Source organism: Xiphophorus couchianus, chromosome 1, assembly GCF_001444195.1.
Source record: "Xiphophorus couchianus chromosome 1, X_couchianus-1.0, whole genome shotgun sequence".
NCBI classification, from domain to species: Eukaryota; Metazoa; Chordata; class Actinopteri; order Cyprinodontiformes; family Poeciliidae; genus Xiphophorus; species Xiphophorus couchianus.
The window spans coordinates 12,235,073-12,256,277 of NC_040228.1; the positions used below are offsets into that span (position 1 = coordinate 12,235,073).

At 40.0% G+C, this 21,205-nt stretch overlaps 1 protein-coding gene across 2 annotated transcripts in view; it reads right to left on the reverse strand.

Moving 5' to 3' along the window:
* casz1 (castor zinc finger 1) overlaps nucleotides 1-20,784 on the reverse strand; it is a 95,550-nt gene extending 74,766 nt beyond the window's left edge. The window contains exons 1-2 of one of the 2 annotated variants that reach the window (XM_028041149.1): nucleotides 20,365-20,461; nucleotides 1,830-1,928 (exon numbers count right to left, since the gene is read on the reverse strand). In XM_028041149.1, coding sequence (XP_027896950.1) covers nucleotides 1,830-1,839 — 10 coding nt within the window. In that variant the 5' untranslated portion in view covers nucleotides 1,840-1,928; nucleotides 20,365-20,461. Of the gene's footprint in view, nucleotides 1-1,829; nucleotides 1,929-20,364 lie in introns of both variants that reach the window. The other variant, XM_028041069.1, reaches the window with a different exon arrangement.
* Nucleotides 20,785-21,205: the final 421 nt, after the last annotated feature.

The following is a 21,205-nucleotide window of genomic DNA, read 5'->3' on the forward strand; positions in this document are numbered from 1 at the left end:
CACATCATCAAGAATTAAGGACATGCAGATAGGGTTTGTGCACTGACCAAAGTGAAAACCCGAGCACACAGTTCCACTACTACTACCTCGTGTCTATGTGTGTGCACGTAGTTTTCCCCACACTACGAGCAGCATAATTAGGTCCAGAGATGAGAGCATTAAATTGGTATAATACACTTACGACTGCAGCACACTGCTACAAAATGTATAGACGGTAAATGTACATGTTCGTCAGCAGTGTCTGACGGTCACTTCTCCCCATTGCAGATCTGAACCCCTTTTTTACCTACATGTTGCCATTTCACCCCTTTCACCTCAAAGCAAAGCATTTAGCACCTATGCCCATTTAGCATTGAAGTCAAGTATTTATTATGAAGGTAAATGACCATAAAATGCTCAAAACTCAAGCTCAATTGAATATTATCATTAAAAATTAACTTTGTATTACTCCATATTCCCATTTATTGAGGTCTGATCAATTTTTAGTTCAGTTGCCTCCTATTAAAAAGATGGTTTATGACCTCTGGTTAAACCTAAACAACTCTGAGCGAACTCCCGCTGATAGATATTATTCATTGGAGTCATTAAGCTACACTACCTTTCTGCAGACTAATAGTGGAAGATAGAAAATTACTTTCAATTGTCGGGCGTGAAAGGCCAGTTCATGCATGGTCAGTAGCAATCAGAGACTGGAATCAGTCAATATTTTCCTTGATTGGCATTGATACATGATTGGCAGGTCAAATATCAAAAAAGGGATTTCTCAGTGTTTCACCCCAACAAATTCAAAGCAATGACAAAGCAGTTGGATAGGGATATAATTTCTTAAATGCTTCTTGGATTTAAAACCACATTTATCAATGAACCTATGATGCTTTTTTTCCTCTCCTTTTATGTGCCAATCATTAGCAAATACATTGGCAAAAGTCACATTTGGCATGTGGCAGCAAAAGCCCAATCAGTACATACATTTTAAAAACTCTTTATGTTTGAGAATCTATAGAAAAATAACTGGCAAGTCAGACCTCAAAGAAAATCAGTATCAGAAAAGTCCTGTCTTAGAAAAATATTACTTAAAGCGCTGACAAAAAGAATGCAAACAACGATTACAAACAAACTAGTAAAAACATATTTATAAGAATAAAGAGTGAGTGGAGGACTATAAATGGGGATCATTACGGGCCAGCAGACTGACTACAATGTGGATCTGACCTGGCCTCTTTTACTCCATGTCTGCAACCACCGGTTTCTCCTGCCCTCTTTAACCAGTCCCCATTAACACTGTTAATTATCTAAATCCATCATTCTTGGGGTAAATGAAGACTGCCTCTTTAATTCAATTTAATAGGATCATTTTCCAACTCACGTTCACTTTAGCCCCAGCTGCCCGCCCACCAGTCCCCCCACAGTGTCCCGTTCCAGCCCCCCACCCTCTGCCCCCACTTCCCACTGCATCTGTGACTCCTTTGGCGGCATCTTCCCTGGTCTGGCTGGGAGTGGGGGCAGAGAGAAGGAGGGGGACGTTTGGCTTGGTGGCAGTGACGGACCGACGGGCTGTTGATCTCCCATGTCTTGTCTTGGCTCGGCTGGTGGCAAGCAGCAGTTCTGGGTTCCCAGTCAGCCGTGCACACAAACACTGACTGACACGCACACACAGACACAGACTCGCAGTACCAGCCCTGTTCACCGGGGCTTAGCTAATCCTGTCACATCAGGCCACATTGGCTGAGTTGAGGTCTTTCACAGCAACACACACACACGCACGCATACGACTATCCCTCCACACTCCTTCGCCGACTCCTCTTACTCACTTTCACTCTCTGTCTTACCTTTGTTCATTTCACAAAGTCACAGGGGCTGCCAGCTACTGCCTGCGATTGGAGGGGCGGGAATGTGTTCCAGCAGTAATATTAGAGCGCATCTTACATCTAAATGAACATACATAGAAAAAAGGGCTAAAAAATAGTCACATCAGAATTTTTTTTTTTTCATTTATTTTGCGTGAGCCAGTTTAAATGACTGCAGCAAACACGTAAGCATGTCATAAATGTGTTGTTGATAAAATACACAGGTCTAGTTTTTCCTCTTTTATTTTCATGGTGGTGCCCGTTTCAAAAACAGCTTTCCCATGCAACCCCCACCGTGCGCATACGTCTCCTAATCTGAGTTTAAATCTTGCTTTCTAACGATCAAACACAAGTCAAGTTTTTAATAAAGACGCTGTCAAAGTAAATTATCGCAATTATTACTACAACACGAGTGCTTTGTCTCTCTCTTAAATTCTCCTAAGAATTTGTTAAATATTAGCTCCTCTCATCCCATTATTCGGTGTGAGGGTAAATTTGTCCCCCCCATTTCCACGGCACACCAATCCAAATCTCCCAGGACTAAATCCACTCAAAGCCACACATGCACACACAGGAGATGCTCCCTTTTTTCCATTTATATTTCTGATGTTCCCAGACGCTCATTCGCGACCGACTCTGGGAGAGATCGGGATGATTTTAGCCATGATTTAATTGGGTTTGTTAAACGGAGATGTCAGCACAATGGGAGACGAGCCCTCTAAATCCACCATGTTCGCCCAAAATGCCCAGATGAGATAATCACCGGTGACGTCTACGAAAACACTTATTATATTTGCCCATCGCCTGGCTGAAGCTGTTAAAACTCATCAGTGTTATTCCTGCCTTGTTTTTCTCTCGCTCTCTCTCTGGGAAAGTAGCTTAACTTATAGTCAGAACTGTCACCTCTTTTTAAAGAGATAGCGCAGTGGATGTGGAAAAAGTTCACCAAGAGGAAAAAGAAAGGGCAACGGGAGCTATCGGGTATCTACTCAATACTCATTTTGTTTGCACCCAATACTAATTAAATAAAACATGCGCAACTTTTTTTTTATTGGTTTTACAACAAAGCCAAAAGAGCATGCAAGTCCACTGTAGTTACACATGTGAAATGAGCCTGTTGGTGACAACAGGAGGAGATTGAAAAAACAGGATCAATATGAGTATTTCTTACAGCTTCATTTATTTTAAATCCAAGCTTTATTTAACCACAGCACAATGACAGGCCCTTGTCAGCTCTAAGTAGCAGCAAGGTGCTTAAAAGCACTACTGCTGCTCAGCAGCAGCAGTGTGACACAAGCTGTTGATTGTGTAAAATAGAAGCAGACTTGATTGCCTGAGTTTTAACTTTTAAAGGCAGAAAAAGATAACACATTGAGCTGAAACACAGGTTTTCAAAGTTTAATGGAATACTTTTTAGGATTTGAATGTAGGACCTGAGTTAATTTTGGCCTTACCTAATAACCTGTCCCCAGCTTGCCTAATAACTCAAGTAAGTTAAATATAGCTGACAACTTACATTGGTGTTTTTCTCCTCTTGCATGAGTCATCAATTTCAACACCTCTCCCAAAGTATACAGTAAGCTTTATAAGGCTTAGTGATGACAGCAAATAAAAAAAAAACTGGCCCAGTCTGGATCTGTTTATTTTGTGCGCCACCTTTTTTTTCCCCATATTTGTATATAAAATGTATTTTTTAAAATGTTATCGAAAGTTCTACACTTCTTACTGTGCAAAACAAATATCTGTAAATTTTATGACATTTTCTACCCCCTAAAGTTATATATATATATATATAGTTTATAGTTCTGACCATTAAACAAAATAATGTTGACTTTTGAAATTTTTTATAGAAATATTAAGCAATATTTTTTTTCTAGATACATTAGAAAACATCTACACTTGATGAAAGACAATAACCAATAAACAATAAGTCATAAAAGTTAGAAAGTAATTCAACATAAAAATCTAATTTCGTATTGAAAGGGAGTCAAGTGCATTAAAATAATGAAAATGGCACAGACTGGTCTATTTTATTTTACTTTCGCCATATAAATGACTCACAAAAAAAGGAAAATCGTTGCTAAATAAACTCTCCTAAGACAAAAAACATTTTAATTTTGATGCCCTGAACAAATATGTCAGTTTTTTGTCGTTCACCAATAATGTAATTCTGACATGTTATTGATGAAAAAGGGTTGATGGAAAAAGGAAATAGTTGTACCTTTATAATACATAAATCAATTAAATGTAATACCTGCGATGGAAAATGTAGATATTTTAGAGCTTTTTATGGCCCAGAAGAAACGCTGCCAACTTGGCTAAATGTGGTGAGATGAGTGTATCTTTAGCGCGGGGGGCTAACCCCTCAGAGGCAAGGGTCAGCATATGAAAGACGCAGGTTATCTGCCTCCCGACAGGATATCCTCATGGATCAGCAATGGAGGATGTTGACCCGCCCAGTTATTAAACAGGCTAATCTGTTCAACATGTCAATGTTAGCACTTTTAGTTGTGATTAATAAAAGACGACCCCTGGAGTGCTGCGTGTGCTTTTTTCACCGCCTCAGGTTGTTTTCATTTGCTTCTTCTTTTTTTTGTGGTTTTTCCTGTTTGGTAATTTAACAGTCCTTTTTTTCCCCATATCTATTTGAATAAACACTCTTAATTATTAACTTTGTTGACAGAATTATTATCCTCAGTGAAACCTCTTTTAGTAGCTCTCTGTGTTTCTCCCCTTTTTTTTTTTTTTGCCACTGGCAAAGTCTGACTGAGGTATTACAAGGATTCATTAAAGCAAAGGCAACTTTATATTTTATAGATAGGGAACAATGCAAATGTGATGCCCGGCTCTGTGGCCATTTAAGAAATGTTTCAAATGTATGGCCCAGTGGCTTTTTCACAGACTGGTAGTAATAGAGCCGCTCTGTAACAGACTTGCCTCCTAAGTGCCTGGTGCTGTGTCTTAATTTGTAATCTAGTCAAACCAATTGTCCGCTAGCTAAAAAAGGTCACAGAGACAATAGACTACACCGCCTCCCACAATGTAGGGGAAAAAACCCAGAGAGTCTTTTTGTAGCTTTTTAACCAAAGATGTAATTAAGACACCTTCATCTTTAGGGGTGAAAAGGGCACCGACGAGCGCCTTCTGGAAATGCAGCGAGAAACTTAAGCAGTACAGGAAACGCACGTTCAGACTCGGCGTTCGCTTAAATCAGGGTTCCTTCATGTTTGTCATGCAACAGCTTAAGACATGCTCAAAACTCTATAGATTTCTCAGCCATTCACATTCTTTTTATAACATAAATAGCTGACGTTTACTGTAGATTTAAGAAAGAAAGCAAGACAAAAAGAATAAAAGATTGACGAAGGAAGGACACAATGAAGAAAAATAGGAAAGACATTTAAAAAAGAAGAGGGAACAAACAGGGTGAGGAGAAGTAGGACACAATAAAGGACCAAAGGATGGAGGAAAATAAGGGCAAAATGTATGGATGTAAAGAATGAAGAAAGGAAATGGATAGGTAGTACACAAAGATAGAAGATGAAAGGTGGGAAGAAAAGACATGAGGAGGGAGAGAAAAACAGGCACAACAAAGAAAGGATAAATGGACATGGGGGAACAAAAGGAAGGAGACAAAGAAGAAAGTAAGAAATAAGCAAGAACATAAGAAAGAATAAGAAAATGGATTTGTATGGAGAAGAAAATATTTTTGGACAATAAGACAGGGAAATAAGTCTGGGAAAAAAATATTTTTCCTTCTTATTATTTTCTTTTCCCACATTAATTCAAGCCTGGAAAAGACTGAAATCCAACTCCAGACTTTTCCAGACAGCTATAGCAACTCCCTTGTCTCTGTCACTAAGGATCCACCAGCTCCAGCAGCCCGATTCTATACATTGTAACCCAACAACTGTGGCAAAGAGAGCTTGATGAGTAAAACAAAAAAAAAAAAAAACAGTGATGCAAAGCAACACGGGAGAAGGCAGAGGGGGGACTTAAAGGACGTGATTTATCTGGGCTTGATTGCGTGTTAATCGAGGTTACGTGTATTAAGTGGAATCTAATTGGAACAGACACTGGCAGTCTGACAGATCGACATGATGCAGATGGATTGAGATGGAGGGGGGGATGAGAGGGAGGTGAGAGAGACAGAGAATGGGGAAGAGGAGCAGAGAGGAGTAGAAAGGAGAGAAAACAACAGGGGCAAAAGAATGTAACAGTTTCTTCACGAACACCACCGAACAGGAGGAGTTTTATGACACAGAACGTTAAAAGAAAACGTGAAGAAGAGAAAGACCTCGGCCGGGTCGTTCCACATGCGTCTCATGATTGGTGGATAATGGAACGTGTAGAGGAGGACACACACCAGTGAGATTCTGAGTGACACAACAGGGCGCCTGGAGTTTGTCCTCCCCCTCCAGTTGCCACAAACATCTCGTTTCTGCTTTATTGGTAACAAGAGTTTAAAATATAAAAAAAAGTAAGAGAATAAGAGCTCGAGTGACAGCTGCTGCATCGTTTCTCACCTCGACGAGGAGACAGGCAACTGTTCCCCTGGTCTCTCTGAGTCCTCACTGTTCCTGACAGGCGACAACTGTTTCCAAAAGCGCCCTCTTCCCAAATCTGAGGCATTTAGCCTGGAGGGATGAATGACGCTTTCAAATGTTGCCAGAGTGACAAATCATAAAAATGGACCACCTGTTAAGGTCAAGCAACTGCTAACTCATGGCTAATATACAGGGCAAAGAAGGAGAACTTTGTTTGTAGAAAAGGAAATTATGACTACACACACACAAACACACATACCGTGCATGGCTGTAGATGCGTGCAGTAATACAAAAAGGTGAATGACAACAATGGTCCCTATGATGCAAATACGCTTGGAGAATAGCAGCGTTTTTTTAGATGTAAGCTAGTATTGGTGCACAGCATCATAATATATTAAACCCGAAACCTAACTTTTGTTTTTTTTTAACAAAGCGCTGAATGGGCTAATTTCAAATATTGATAAAAGAAATAAAAACAGAGTTAAAAAAAAATTATTGAAACTTTCTTCAACTCCTAATTTCTGATGCACACACTCTAGCCAGGTAGGGGGCAGTAATGCCTCTGACGTTTGTATACCAGCAGTAAAAAAGACGTGCAAGATGACCTGTGCAGAGCAGCACTTCAGATCTATGTTAGTGGGAGCAAAAACAGCAGAAAACTACTTGATCAAAAACGATTTGATTATTGGACAGAGCAAAACCGGGTTGTCACTCTGTTGGTGTTTAAATCAGGTTTAAAAATACAGCAAATCCACATAAAAGCATTACTTCCTCAAATTGGTGGCCCTAAACATAGCGTAGCAAGAACAAATGAACCGTAATCGTAGATTCAAGAATGTTTCCAAAGAGCTAAATAAAAATAAAAAAACCCAAAAATGTTTATCATTGAACTGTGGTCTGCAGGACACAGCAGCACTCAAAAACTTCACTCATCAACAGAAAATGTCTAAATCATTCCCGACGTGATCCCGTCACAGCTCAGAGACAGGGGAGTTGCTTCGGTCATCGTTCTGATTTGATCCATTCTGACTGTTACACTAATGGCATTAATAAGGGGCAAAACTGCTATTTTCAAACCGAATTTTGCTCTTCTTCATTTGGCCAATTCTCTTCCGACACGAAAGTCTCCGCAGCTGGAGGGTGGGCGTGAGTTTGCATGTGGGGGGTGTGTGCGTGCGTGTGTGTGTGTGGGCCCTGCTATCATCCAATAGATAGAAGGTCATCTCTATTGTAGCATTGATGGATCGCAGCATTCTGCAATAGTTAAAAAACAAAAACACAAGGCTGGAAATGTGACTCCCCTCCTCTGACAGATGAAGTCGCATTCACCAGATGGGGGATAAACCGAAAAGAGCAGCAGACTTTGGGTTCTTAAAAAAATAATGAAATGAGCACTGAATTAGGATGAATCCACAAAAATACCCCATAAAAGTTTATGGTCCAAGGCTAATAAAACAAATTTGTCCTTGAGGTTCATATTTATATTACTTTACATGGATCACTGCAAAGTCAGTGTGCATATTTGCTGCATGTTTGTGTTTAATGTAAGTATGCATGTGTGTGTTCAGCCCTCATCAGCTGCTAACATTGAGAGGATGACACTTTGTGATCAAGGACATGAATATCTCATTGATTTTTAGGGGCCAGCTTAACTATCCATTCCAATTGATTTTTAGCTTTGCTGGGTGTGCGAGTTATGGCAGTTTTAATGTATCATCTGTATGTGTACTCATCGCCCCCCTGCAAAGACCAGGTTCACAACAGGCTGTGGAAAACAAAAAGCATATACAGCAGGGACTTCTTCCTTTTTCTCTTCTATTTTAACATACTTTTCTAAGAAAAGAAGCAATATGGTGGGAACACTCTTTCTATCTCCAATATTCTCTGCCTCTGTAGAGCATCTAGTAGTGACTAACAGTTTCTTTTCATCATCGTCATGGAACATCAGACCAGTGCCGTTGAATGAGACGTAATCCAATATAAAGCAACAGTTTCATGCCAGTTTTGCAGGGGTTATGCTTTGCAGAAAGGAGTAGAAATTTCAACAGACATCCTGCAAGCTTTGCCACAAACCATCGCCACAAAAAAACAACAACAAAACAAAAAAAACACAGTACATATTTGTAAGACTTTTTAGACTTTTATTTTTAGGCATAATTGCTTACAATTAGAGAAGTGCTGCAATAATACCTCAAATTACAGTGGATTAACAATTCATATCAACTATTAATAATCAATGATTTGATGATGTAAGAGACAAAGTCAGGGCAATGTGATCCAAAAGGCGATCTAAAGTCATCTGTCAGGTAGAAAGTCATTAAAATAGAGGCTCGTTTTCCTGTGCCAAGCTTAGGTTTCACCGTGCCACGGATACATTTCTATTCTTCGTCGATGTCCCGCGTTCTCATATGATATCATCTCTTTTGAGAACATCACTCTCGATGTCTGATGTGTTTTCACCCAACTCAAATTTGTTGCTTTCTTTTTTTTTTCTGGACCTACAAGCGATTTGGATGTAGCAGCCCTCTGTGTGAGGTAACTGCCTTTTGTTGGGTGAAAAATGGACTGCGTAAAGCACACTTTACTCCATCTCTGTCCTTTAAAAAAAAACAAGTCTGCTTAATTAATGTTTTACAAGTGCCGCTGTATTCTTGGTAGAAAAAAAAAGCCTCTATCAAAGCCGGCAGGTTCAGATTACGTACGCTAATTGAAATTCTGAATTTCTAAGCCAACGTCTTTTTTTCTTTTAGCCCTCTCTCCTCTTGCTCCTTCTCCCTTCTCACACAATAAAGCTGAGCGTTTTGCAGTCCACAAATGGCATCAAATCGTCTAAGTAATATGGGCTTTTCTATTTTATTTTTTTTTCTGCATTCTCATGTTCTGCTAGCGGGTTCATGAGACAGCTTAATAAAGCAGTAAATGCTTGGGGAAGCCTGGGAGCCCCACCACGTTGGTGCGAGCGCGCGTGCCAGCGTGTGCACGTGTGTTTTACCTCCACCGGAGACCTCAAAGCAGGAGGCAAAGCCCTGGTTCCACACACTCAACAGATTTTCCTGGAGAATAAAGACACTGAACAAAAGAGGATGACTAATGCCGCGACCAAAGCCAAAAAGTAAGACACTTATCCCATGAGTTGACATTCATGGAGCCCATATTAATGCATTTTGTACTGGATGAATGCAGGGTAATTTACAGGTTACACACGCGGTGGGTGCTGCAGGAACGAACGGTGTGTGAACAGCTGCAGGTGTGGAGAGCCTCCGTTTGGACAGGCATCACAGACACGCCAAACAGGCACAATAGGGTGAAGCATAGGTTTCTATGCACTAGTGACAATGATCTAAGACGTAGTTGGAGATCGGATCAAGTCGGATATGGAGGAAAATCTTTTTTTTAATCTCACTTCATTCTCTGCATATACCTCTGTTGGCTTCAAAGGGAAGCGTTCAGCCCCTTCCTGCCATCGGTGTTTATCTAGAAAGGTAACTGTAACAGATGATTACATAAATTACAGAGTTAAAAAAAAAAAAAAAAATGTCACGCTTCATAACCTTTGTTCTGAGTTAATGATTGCTGCGAAAGAAAACTGCTTCTCTTTCTTTCTCTTTTATATTCACCCAAACTCCCTCCTTTCAGAGAGGGTCATTATTTTATTGTCCTGTTTTGCAAGCATTATAACTTCGCTTTCTTCTTCCCCCAAGGTCAGTTTCTAGTCAGGCCACATGCAGACTATTTACACATGGGGCTTTTTCAGGTCAGTTCCATTGTATTTACATCAAATAATTTTAATAAGGGATGTAAAAGACCTATAAAACCGACATCATAAAAAGGAGAGGTGCAGCAGAAATAAGGACAAAAGATCAACGGCTGATTTTTTTTTTTCCTCTTATCTTGGACACGTTGATATTTTTTGGGCCAACTCTTGTCACTTCCTCAAACAACAATCCTGATATTTCTTCTCTTTCTGCGAAGAGCTCCACCCAATTTCCAACTCTTAAAGTAGCGCACTTTGCCACTTTTTTCATTTTTTGAAATTGGGTTTTTTAATATATTTTGATTTGTTTTTTTCTAAAAAATAATAGAACCAAAACTGGCTTCGGATTCAATTTTTGTTGTTTTTCATTGTTGGGTTTTCTGAAATCCAAGCAAGCTTATTTCAGGTAAGAACTGAAATGTCAAAAATTAAACACATATAATGCTAAATCACAGTTTGTGACCAACAATTGCTTTATTTCAAAAACTCTTGAACAAAGTGGGAATTTGAAAGATTTGTTTTGTCATTCCATCTAGAGCCAGATTGATAATCTAGGGTTTAAGATCAAGAACAAAAGTAATCTAAAGGCTAAAAGTAGTGACGCTTTTTCGATTAGTGATTTAAAACATTTGATAAACCAAACAAGTCTATCACCTAAATCTACGCAATAAAACAACAATTTTTTAAAAGTCTTTTAAATAATGGAATAAGAAATAAAGTTTACAAACACAAACTTCTTCCCACACCAATTCTGTATTTTTCCAAATGTATCCAAACTTGGAAACCAATCCAATCACATTCCAGACTTCTCCAGACTGCACAGGAACTAAGTATTGTGAGATTTAGTCCGATGGCTCCCCGGTCCAACCTGCAATGCCAGCTCTTGTTTCATAGAGAAGTACCTCCCCTGTTATCTCCCCAGCACTATAATCACTTAACAAAGACTTGGGCATTTGCACAAATTAAAACATCAATAATGCATAAGTGCTTTTCAGTTTTGAGCAATAGTGTCCCCGGATTTGGATGAAATACCCCCCTCTGCCAGTGGAAAAAAAACTCTACCCCTGCATCTCCTGTTCCATGAACAACTTAAAGAAGCAACTGTTTAGCTGAGAGCAGCAACCCCAACCTTTCCCTCAGCCCCCTCTGCTCAGGCTGTGGTGAGCGTTTGGGATCCGCTCTGGTGACGGGACAAAATGGCTGAGGCCGAGTGGGATGCAGAAGTTGTTTTAAAGCAGCAGGCAGTAAGTGGTGGTGGTGGTGCATCAGTGCAAACAGACAACACCCTCAAGTTGCGCAGCGTGGCATCCTTCCATAAACAACACCACCGCCGCGTCCCCAACGTTTATGATTTGTGGTCAGAACGGCAACGCGGGCCTGATTCCGATCCAAGTCTGCGTGTTTGCTCTACCCTCGCATGGCTAAATCTGCCCAACCTTAGTCTCTTATTTTCCCCAGATGAAAACACCAGACATCTTATATGGCTGTCAGAGAGGTCTGCCTGAAACGAGTTACATGAGAACATTACACTTGGACAGGGAGAGGAAGGGCGGGGGCATCATGGGAACGAGGCTTTGCAACACTTCAAAACCAGGATGCTGTTCAGGCTACTGTTTAATTTAGAGAGAAAACCTCCTCCATATTTATTGCTGCAGTTGTGACCGAAGTTGCGCTGAGTGTGGAGGAGTTAGATATCATTACCGGACTAGTAAATTCATGACTAGTACCGCCGCAGAGCCAATGGAGGACCAGCCATTCTATACAGATGGCCTCAAGGACAATTAGCGATAATGATTGGTTGCCACATAAATGAGAGAAACTCTATTTGCTGCTGCACTTGCTGATGATCACAGACGAAATGCTGCTGTTAATAATATGGATGGATGCTATAAAGGAATAGTTTAGAATGTCTAAAGCTGCTAAGAAGGTTGTAAGCAACTAATTTTTGTAACCTTCTTGGTACATTTGGTATAAACCCAGATTATTTGGCCCTGCAGTTGAAGCTAACGGCTCGTCTAAGAAAAGCCAAGACCACAGCAGACGTCTAGCATCTTAAAACTCACAAATACCTAAGTGGTTTGTAGGGACCTATAAATTGTTGCCAAACTTGCATCAGTCTATTATTTACACAAAAGAAAAAAAAATACACATACTAGTAAAATGGAGGTAGCATGCTACTAATTATCTTTCCCTGTGAAAAACACGCCAAGTACAAAACAAATCAAGCATTTCCAGAATAACTGTTTGATATAAAGTCAAAGCAGAGCTAATACAGGTGTGTGCTGTTTTTCAATGTTTTACACTGCTTTGCTTTTCTGTTTCATAGTTATTTCAACCAGAAATGATTTACACTTTCTGTTTTCAGTAGGGTACGTTTCAAACAGGAAGATGATTGATGGCATATTACCTCTGATCTTCACTTTTTTTGTGTAAACAGTCATCAACTTCTGTGTAAATAACTTCCAAATTGTAAACATGAATTTTTTTTTAATGTTCTTTAAATAGTGTTTCTCATAAAACTCTGTGATGGTTTTGAGACCGGAGTTGTTTTAAGGCAATAATGAGCGTAAAGCTAACTATCTGTTTCCTTCAGCCTCCGAGACCAACTTAACTGGTTTGTACTAAATAAAGCAAGTTATCTACTGCAGTTAAGATATAACCTTGGGGAGTGGCAACTTCTCATGGAACAAAATCTCTCTTTGAAGTTGTATTGGCTGTCACCTAGAGACTGGAAAAATAAAGGCTATGAAAAGAAATGTTAAACCCTTATGTAAGTGGGCATATTAGGCTGGACATCAAATTGTATCTGCATAAGACACGTAGTTCTTGAGTTGCCCTGGTATGTTGACACATGGTTCCAAAAGTGTTAAAGAAAACTCAAAATTATTGAAATAGTTTGCCTCACCACATTTTAGGCACTCACTAAAAAAGAAACAATGAGAGAGTGACAGAGAAGACAGGAAGTACTGTGATAAGACTGCAACTAGCTAACTGCTCGGTGCTAAAGACGCTAAAGTCAGCATCTGCCTCGGGGCTTTGTATTGGCACCAGACTAAAGGACTATTGGACTCTTTGTAATAATGCATTTGATCGTCTGGTTCAAAATCTAAGCAGCTTGAAGTTTAAGTAACCTTTAATCAAGTTGTGAAAACCCAAAATGGCAGCCTTTGTAATGCTTTTTTGACCACTCCAGAATGAAACAGGCATAAAAACTTTGACGTACCAGTCAAACCTGGAAAGAATACACTAACTACATATTCTTTAGAGCACAGCTTATGATTAGAAAAAAATTATATTTATGACATTTTTTAAAAAGCCATTTATAGTTTTCCCAAGAGTATTACTAAAACCTTGTCTCATCTTGCTCTTGTGAAGCCAACATCATAGTGTTTGCCAGATCTACCAGTCCCCTGCCCCCCAACATTAATTGCTTCTAACCTCATAGCACAACCTAAATAAAATCCTGAACCCTTTAAACTCTCTTGGTTACAAACCCTGAAAACCGGCCGTCTTTAAGTATCGGTTTCTCACTGTAATATGTGAGGAAAACACAGCAAAGATAACTTCAAATCCTTTACAATCATCACATTATCATGAAAAATAAGAGCTGAGAAAAACAGCACAGTGATGTAAAATATTATCTCCTCAATCATATCCTTTTTCCCCAGATATCTTCATCTCCCCCCTCTTCCTCCCTCCCTCCCGTCTCTGTCAGTTAGTCTGGCAAACAATCCCCTTGTTAGCAAACTGTTAAGACAGCCGCTTGGTATACAAATTGCGCTCGACCAAGCGAATTTGTTTTGCAAGGGTGACCTGTTTAATCATCTCATTTTCTTTGGCGGACAGTTATTCATCTGGTTTCCACGGTTACCGGGAACATTAAGGGGCTACAGTAATAAGGCTGGAGAGTCAAACAGGTAATAAAAAAATTAACGCCATTTTCCAGCAGCCGAGGACAGTGGGTGAAATGAATCAAGGGAGAGGTGGGAGAAGCAGCGGCGGGGAGGGCTGGGTGAATGTTGGGGTGGGGTACGTTGGGGAGGGGGTTCCAATATTGTCCAAACAATAAGTGGTTATTTTACTCTGTAGATCAGGTGGTGCTGTTATGGACATGACACTTTGGGCACAGAGTAGGAGAGATAAAGCTTTTACCGTGGCCCTGCTCCGGTTTTATTGTCATTTTGTGATTGCATATCAGAACAATTAAAAGTTAGTCCAAGATATCTATCAACTTTGCTCGTTTTTTATTCATCCCGCGCTTCAGAGGAAAGATAATTTACACCACTTGCAATGCAACGTGTCAACAATAATGCAAGGGAAAAGATGACATTTAGACGCCCTGGTGAGAAATGTTTTAGAGTCTCCATAACTTTCATCAAGTTTAATGCTTTTGTTATCTCCCAGAAAAAGAAAACTGAGAAATGGGGGAAAAAAACCTTTATATAGAGATGGTTGCTTTCTGGCTATCATAAACTGTGACCTAGACATAAATCGAGGGAGTCCAACTTCGCGCCAAATATAGAAAATTCCGGCACAATAGGGGGAACAGGTGCTGAGGACCCGCAGAAAGTGACGAAGCAGGAGAGCCGTGTGTCTGCTGAATGCCAAATAAGGCAGCGAGGCACGCTGCACCGACAAGGCACAAACAACCAACCCTGATGTGATTCTCTGAGTCTGATGAGTGTCACAGATTTTTTGCAACAAAAATCCTCAGTTAAGACACTCTTCAGTGTCTCCAAGAGCAATAACTGAACAAGAGAAAACAAGCAGCAAATTTTATGCATTACTCATTTCTCCACTCCTCTCAAAAGTATGTCCAATTGACGGCACAGGCTTTGGCACTCCTGAAAATATGCACAAAAACCTCTCAACCTAGCCCTTAATCATTCAAATCGTCTGGTTTAACCTGTATTTGGGCATTTTATCCTGGCAACACCTTTCCAACACAACATCAAATCGAATTCTTTCACTTTTCGCTGATGACTTTCTCATAAATTCGTCGGAGAGAGGAGCGACAACTGCTGGTACAGAACAACTCTTGTTGAAAGGGAGGGAGAAAAAGAGATTGTCAGCCGACCCAGCCTCATCCTAACACACACACGCAAACACCCCCACTAGCAGCACGCGCACAAACACACACACACTCCTGCAGAGAAACCTACGGTACACACTCTAGCATCAGACCGCTCGCATGTTGCAGAGAGCTCTCTCCTCTCCTTGCCCGGAGAAACAAACTCTGCAAATATGAGGGGTGAAAATCCTCAAAAGGGCGCCCAGAACAGACAGCAAAAAGGCTAAGCCCGGGCTCGGAAACTGCCAACTGTTCTGTTAACAGCCTCTTAACAGGTGTGGGCTCTAGAACCATGTAATCCTATCAAGTTACAGAGTTTTAAAAAAAGGGAAGAAATCCGACAAACTGCACGCTCCTAAACTCTCCCCCCCCCCATCCCTCCTTCTCTTTTCTCCATCCTTCCCCCCCACCTCCTCCTCTCCTCTCTTTCTGTTGTGACAGAAGTGAACAGCTGGGCTTCAGATTTATCATGTACAGACAGTAATTATTGCTGGTGCTGCCTGCTACCGACCCAAGTGAATAGAATGTCACATGAAAAAAAAAAAAAATCATACATGCACATATATATACGGCAGAAGGGGAGCTGAAGTTAAAACGTGCTAGCCTGGGAAGATGTGTGGCGCTAAAGGCAGCCTTTAAACGTCATAACCATTTACCTTTTTGGTTTAAAAGATAAAAAATAAAAAAATCAAGTTTCTGCACAGGTTTTACAAAGATGAATCTGTAATCAGAATAAGTCAATTCAGGTTTGAACAGTTTTTTTCATATCTGTCTCCAAAGTTTTCTTTATAACAAATACAGAAAGAGCTTTTTTTTGTGTGTTTTCACAAAAATAATAAAGATTAAATGACTCTCAAATTGTGCTTATTTTTTCTCTGTAGGATTATCTATTCCAGGTTTTACCAGTTTAAGTATTTAAAATTTTGGATTAAAAATAAAAATGGCTGTCTCGTGTCTCTCCCCGACACAGTTTTGCCCTGGACGAAGAGCCATTTCGACCATATTACAAACAATTTCACAACGCTCCTGTTTGCAGTCAAGTAAACTCTGACTCTCTGACTACATGCTACAAATATTTTGTCAGACATGGCATAGATTGAAAAAAAATAAAAGGTTCTCATGGTGTTTTTTTTTCTCAAGTCTTGAATTCCTGTCAAAGAAAAGGTGGTAGAGAAGTGAAACTGAGAAATGTACACGGCACCAAAGTGAGAAGGCAGATTTGCTCCAACACCCACTCCTCTCTATGCTTTTATTTAAGTTTTTTTTTTATCACCCGGGTATGATTAACTAAACTTTCCAACATGAAAAGAAAAAAAACAAGGAAAAGTTGCTGATATTGGACCACACAAGGTGTCTCTGTTGTTATCTGCTATGCGTCTGACCCCACCTGCCGTATTTATCCCCGAGATAAGCAGGTCAGCAGATAAAGCATTCTGTTATTAACAATGCCAATCATTTCCTGCTTTCTTTCCCATGAAAGTCTCATCCGAATGCCCGCTTTGCCCACGTATGGGCTGTTTTCACACCTTAAAGCCCCCTCCGCCACATTTAAAAGGATTAGATGCCACATTTTGTGCCGGCTTAATGTCTCTTTCAGCCGGTCTAATAAGTGCGTCTCAATAAGCGAAGCATGCAAATTCATTCATGGCCAGTTGAGACCGTGCTTTCAGACAAACGTCTTAAAGTCTTCCTCTCTGCTAATTACCTCTTCATTTTCCCCTTTTTTCTCCCCTCTCTTATAAAGCATATCGACTACTAGAGATTATTCTACTCCCTGATTTTTGCATGAAATTATAATTTCATATATGAGATAGGGTTATGGAGTCGAAAAGGGATAAAGTTGCAGGACACTTTTCTTTCAACTCCACACACACTGAGTAACTTAATGGAGTTTGTTGAGACTTTAAATATAATAAAATATTTTCCCATGTCATATACAAATAGGAATTGGTTTTTTTTAAGGAAGGTTTGGTTATGCTATTTTATTTATTAAATTAACAAATCTGCATGATCCACAATAATAATTTTAGATAATAAAGCCAACGAAGACCCCGGGTGCAACCTGTTTATCATTCTGGAATATTTCTTCACCAAGTATTAATTAGGCCATTACTCCAGATTGGTGACGGGGAGCTTTGAGGTTTTAATTAGGTGCTGGCCACTGCATGAGTGCACAGGAGTGAAGAAAGGGGGTGGTGATGCCTCTTGCCTCGCTCCTGGCCCATATCAAGTACCCCCCTGAACACTTCTGGCTTCCGCCGCGACACGAAGCATGGGCAGGCCACGTGCATCTGTAGTTTATTTGATCATTTGATCTCTGATGTTTCCTCTTTCTGCCGTGCCCCCTCCCTGCCCGACCCCCCAAAAAAAGGACCAGTTGGAGCGATTTGGGTATAAAAGACGGGGGTTAAGGTAATTATGGTGTTGGGGGAGGGGGTAGAGAGAGTTGCGACTGAGGATGCGGCTTGTGTTCAGTCAAGATACACACACACACACACCTCCCTGCCCTCATCTGCTACGTGTGTGTGCTCCCCTCCTTGTCTACCCATATCACTCTGCAAAACCAGACACACACACGCACACACACACACACAAAGCCTGCGTAACATCAATCAAATACTCACAGCATAGGCCCATAAAACTACACAAACACACAGCCTACCTTTAACTCCCGCATCTTAACACTTTGCAGATCAGTGCAGCTTAGTTTCAATATGTTAAAAGAACTGATTCATTTTAAAATAATCACTTCAAATATATATTTTTCATATTAAAATATAAAGCTAAAACATTTATAGCCACTGCTCTGTTATCATATAATGCTTAAAAAAAAGCATATTCAGTAAGATAAATAAAAAAAAATTTTAAAAATTATTTTTTTTTTTTTTCCTTCAAACAAGGTACTAAATAAGTAAAAGCCTGAGTGTTTTTCCTCGGTTGACGAGGCGATACTAATCATCTTGTTGCTGAGAAGCAGTCTTCCCTGACAAGGCTCCTTAGAATACAAGGATCTCCCAGGAGGAATCGGCACCAAAGAGGTTAAAGACAATGACTAGCTTTTTTTTTTTTTTTTTTTTGCTCCCCCCCCATTCCCCGTTCTTTTTCCAAACGTCGTCCTGTTAAATTTATTTCAAAACTCTGTTAATCTGCTGTACACAACATTTCCATTAGCCCGGCCCGGCCCCCTAATAAAAATTCCGGGCTAGTTTAATTAAAAAATGTAAATTTACTGTCATCCAAGGAGCAGCAGAAAGAGGAGTGCAACAGCATATTTTATTGCTTAAGACATCAAATTGATTCAGGTTATTGCTAAATTGTGATAAAAGGTTATTGAGGCCCTTCAGACCTGGGCTTGTTTTTTTCTCACCCGTTTCTTTTTTTTTTTTTGTGGAGGGCCGTAAACGATGGAGAGGTGCCACAAAGGGGTTAATGAGACAAGTCAGTGAGGGAAAAAGGCAATCGACATTATGACTCATACGAGAGCCAAAAAACATTTTCCGAGCCCACAAAAAGTTTGAAATTAAGGTGTGTCTCGATAACAGTTGAACTTGTTTGGTATTTCAATGGAAGAAGCAGGACACCTTAAATAGCACAAATAGCACGGCATCTGTTGTGATGGGAATCCGCTGTACGCCGTCTCTACTCTGACTTTTATTTAAGACGACGCATGTTTGAGTTTTGTTTTTCCACCTAATTGGACGTGGACAAGCCAATGCGGCAGCAAGGTTTCAAGTAAATTTTTTAAAAAGTGATAAAAATTAAATTCTGAGAGGGGAAGTAAATTAAAAACAAACTGTCATAACTAAAAGTCTGGAGTAAAGCTACTTCTGAAAAATAAATTACTGTTGAATATTTAAAATATTTCAAATGTATATAATTTGTGCAGCTTTAAGCACTAAAATCCTATTTACAAAAACAAGCACTATCATTTATTGTAATAGCAAAAACATGCATCACACTTATTGAAACTAGTTCATATGAGTCATTTTATCAACAGGGCAGATGAAGTGAAAGAGAACTAAAATAAGAAGGTCTCGATTAAACTTACAAAAGAAGTGTAAGGACACAACACACATTAATGCTACCTTAAAATGCGAGTTATTTTAAAACACGCACACACACACACACGCACACCCCCCTGCAGGCGTACACACACTTATCCAAAATGCTCATCCAAGTGCCTCGGAGTAAGAGGAATGACGCTTACAAAGTGTAATCCAGTTACAACGGGACAAGTACATCTTTCTAAAAGTACACACTCTTAGAAAAAGGGGCATTTGGCAAATTGAACATTTTAAAAATATAATTACCTGTCGTACAGGTACTTTTACCACACATAAATATTAAATGTCAACTGTTTCTGTTAAAAGTGTTTCATCTGAACTGCAGTGCGTTTTGATTTGCTGTTAATATAACAACACTAATTAGAGGCAGCTGAAAGGTGCGAGCTCTCCTTTACATGTGTGGCAACATAAAGAGCACAACAGTTTGTTTGCTTTGTCCCCTTGGCAACAAACCCTCAGGCCATTCAGGCTGCCCTTATGGCACTGCCAGCGTCTCTGTGGGTCAATGCGATCATACCTGCATTTTGTGCTTCTGAGTCTTTTTTTTTTTTAATTAAAGGGAGATGAAGAGCCAGGGGAAAATGGAGCAAAATGTTTTTTATTAATAGAAATAATAATAATAACAGTAATAATAAAATGAAAGCAAAGAAAATCAGCCTTTACAGGCAGTTATGCCAGTCCCAGGATAAACAGGCACCCTGACGGGAGAAAATGAAACTTGCTTTGTGAACTTTCCTCACATGTGTGCTGTATGTCTCACGCCATCACGAGCCGTGGGCTGGAAAAACGGCCACTTATTTTTGATATTGCAGTCACCTTTGGGTGCTGTCAAAGAGCTATAAATAAGGGTGTTTGGAGACCTGGGTAAACGTACAGCGCTGGCACATTGTTTAATCATGAACAGTTTCCTCTCTCTCTCCTTTTCTCTCTCGCTTTCTCTCTCTCTCTCTGTAACTCTCTCTGTCTGTATATTTAACCAGAGATTTTTTTGTAAAAAAAAAAAAGGCACACCTTAAACTGTTGGCTAATAAAACACATCTGACAAAATAAAGAGAGAAGAAAAATGAAGAAGAGTACTCACCATATTCAGGGAAGTCGAAGTTAAATCCTCTCAGACATGTAACTTTCATAATATTACTCAAACTCTTGTTAGAAAGTCATTCAGGTGGCTGCTGGCGGAGGGGGGAAATAAAGCGAAAAAGTAACTAGATGAAAAAAAAGAAGGGTTCCTTCAATCAAGCACTAAACTCCTTGACATGTAATCTGTCAATAGTTTGTTGCTGAGATAATGCTGGCTGCCACGAGCGGATTTGATTGGCAGCTTAGGTTCTGGCCCCTCCTTCCTGTGGTTTGACGAGGAGGGGGGTGAAAGAATATGGAGCCTCCCCCTTCCCTGCTCTTGCTCTCTGTTGCGCTCTCTCTCTCTCTCTCCCATACATACACACACAGCCTCTCACACACACGCAGCTCGAGCTGTTGGTGATGTTGTCTGAATAGGCTGATAGGAAATTATGGCAGAGGAACTGGAGCAGTTTTTTTCTCCCTCCCTCAGTGGGCTGGCCTTTCCATCTTTGTGGTCTTCTAGCCTTTCAACTCTCTTGGGGTGGAGCCACCGCTGCCTCTATTCAAATGAAGGGAGAGCTACACTTTGCTAAAAAAAATAATAAAAAAAGGGTGAGGAGGAGGGTAAATTAGAAATTTAATAAAGCATATCATAGCTCTTTTTTTTGTAAATTTGAAGTTTTTAAAGTGACAATGCAAGTGAAACAGTGCAATTTGATGCAAAAGCAGAAGTAAGAATGTGTTATTTTTATTCACATTGCAAGAAATGTAAGTGGAAGGAAATTTCTGAACGATTCTCAAACTTCTTGCAAAAACACAACTTCATTCAAAGCAAATAACTCTTTCACTTCTCTCCCAAA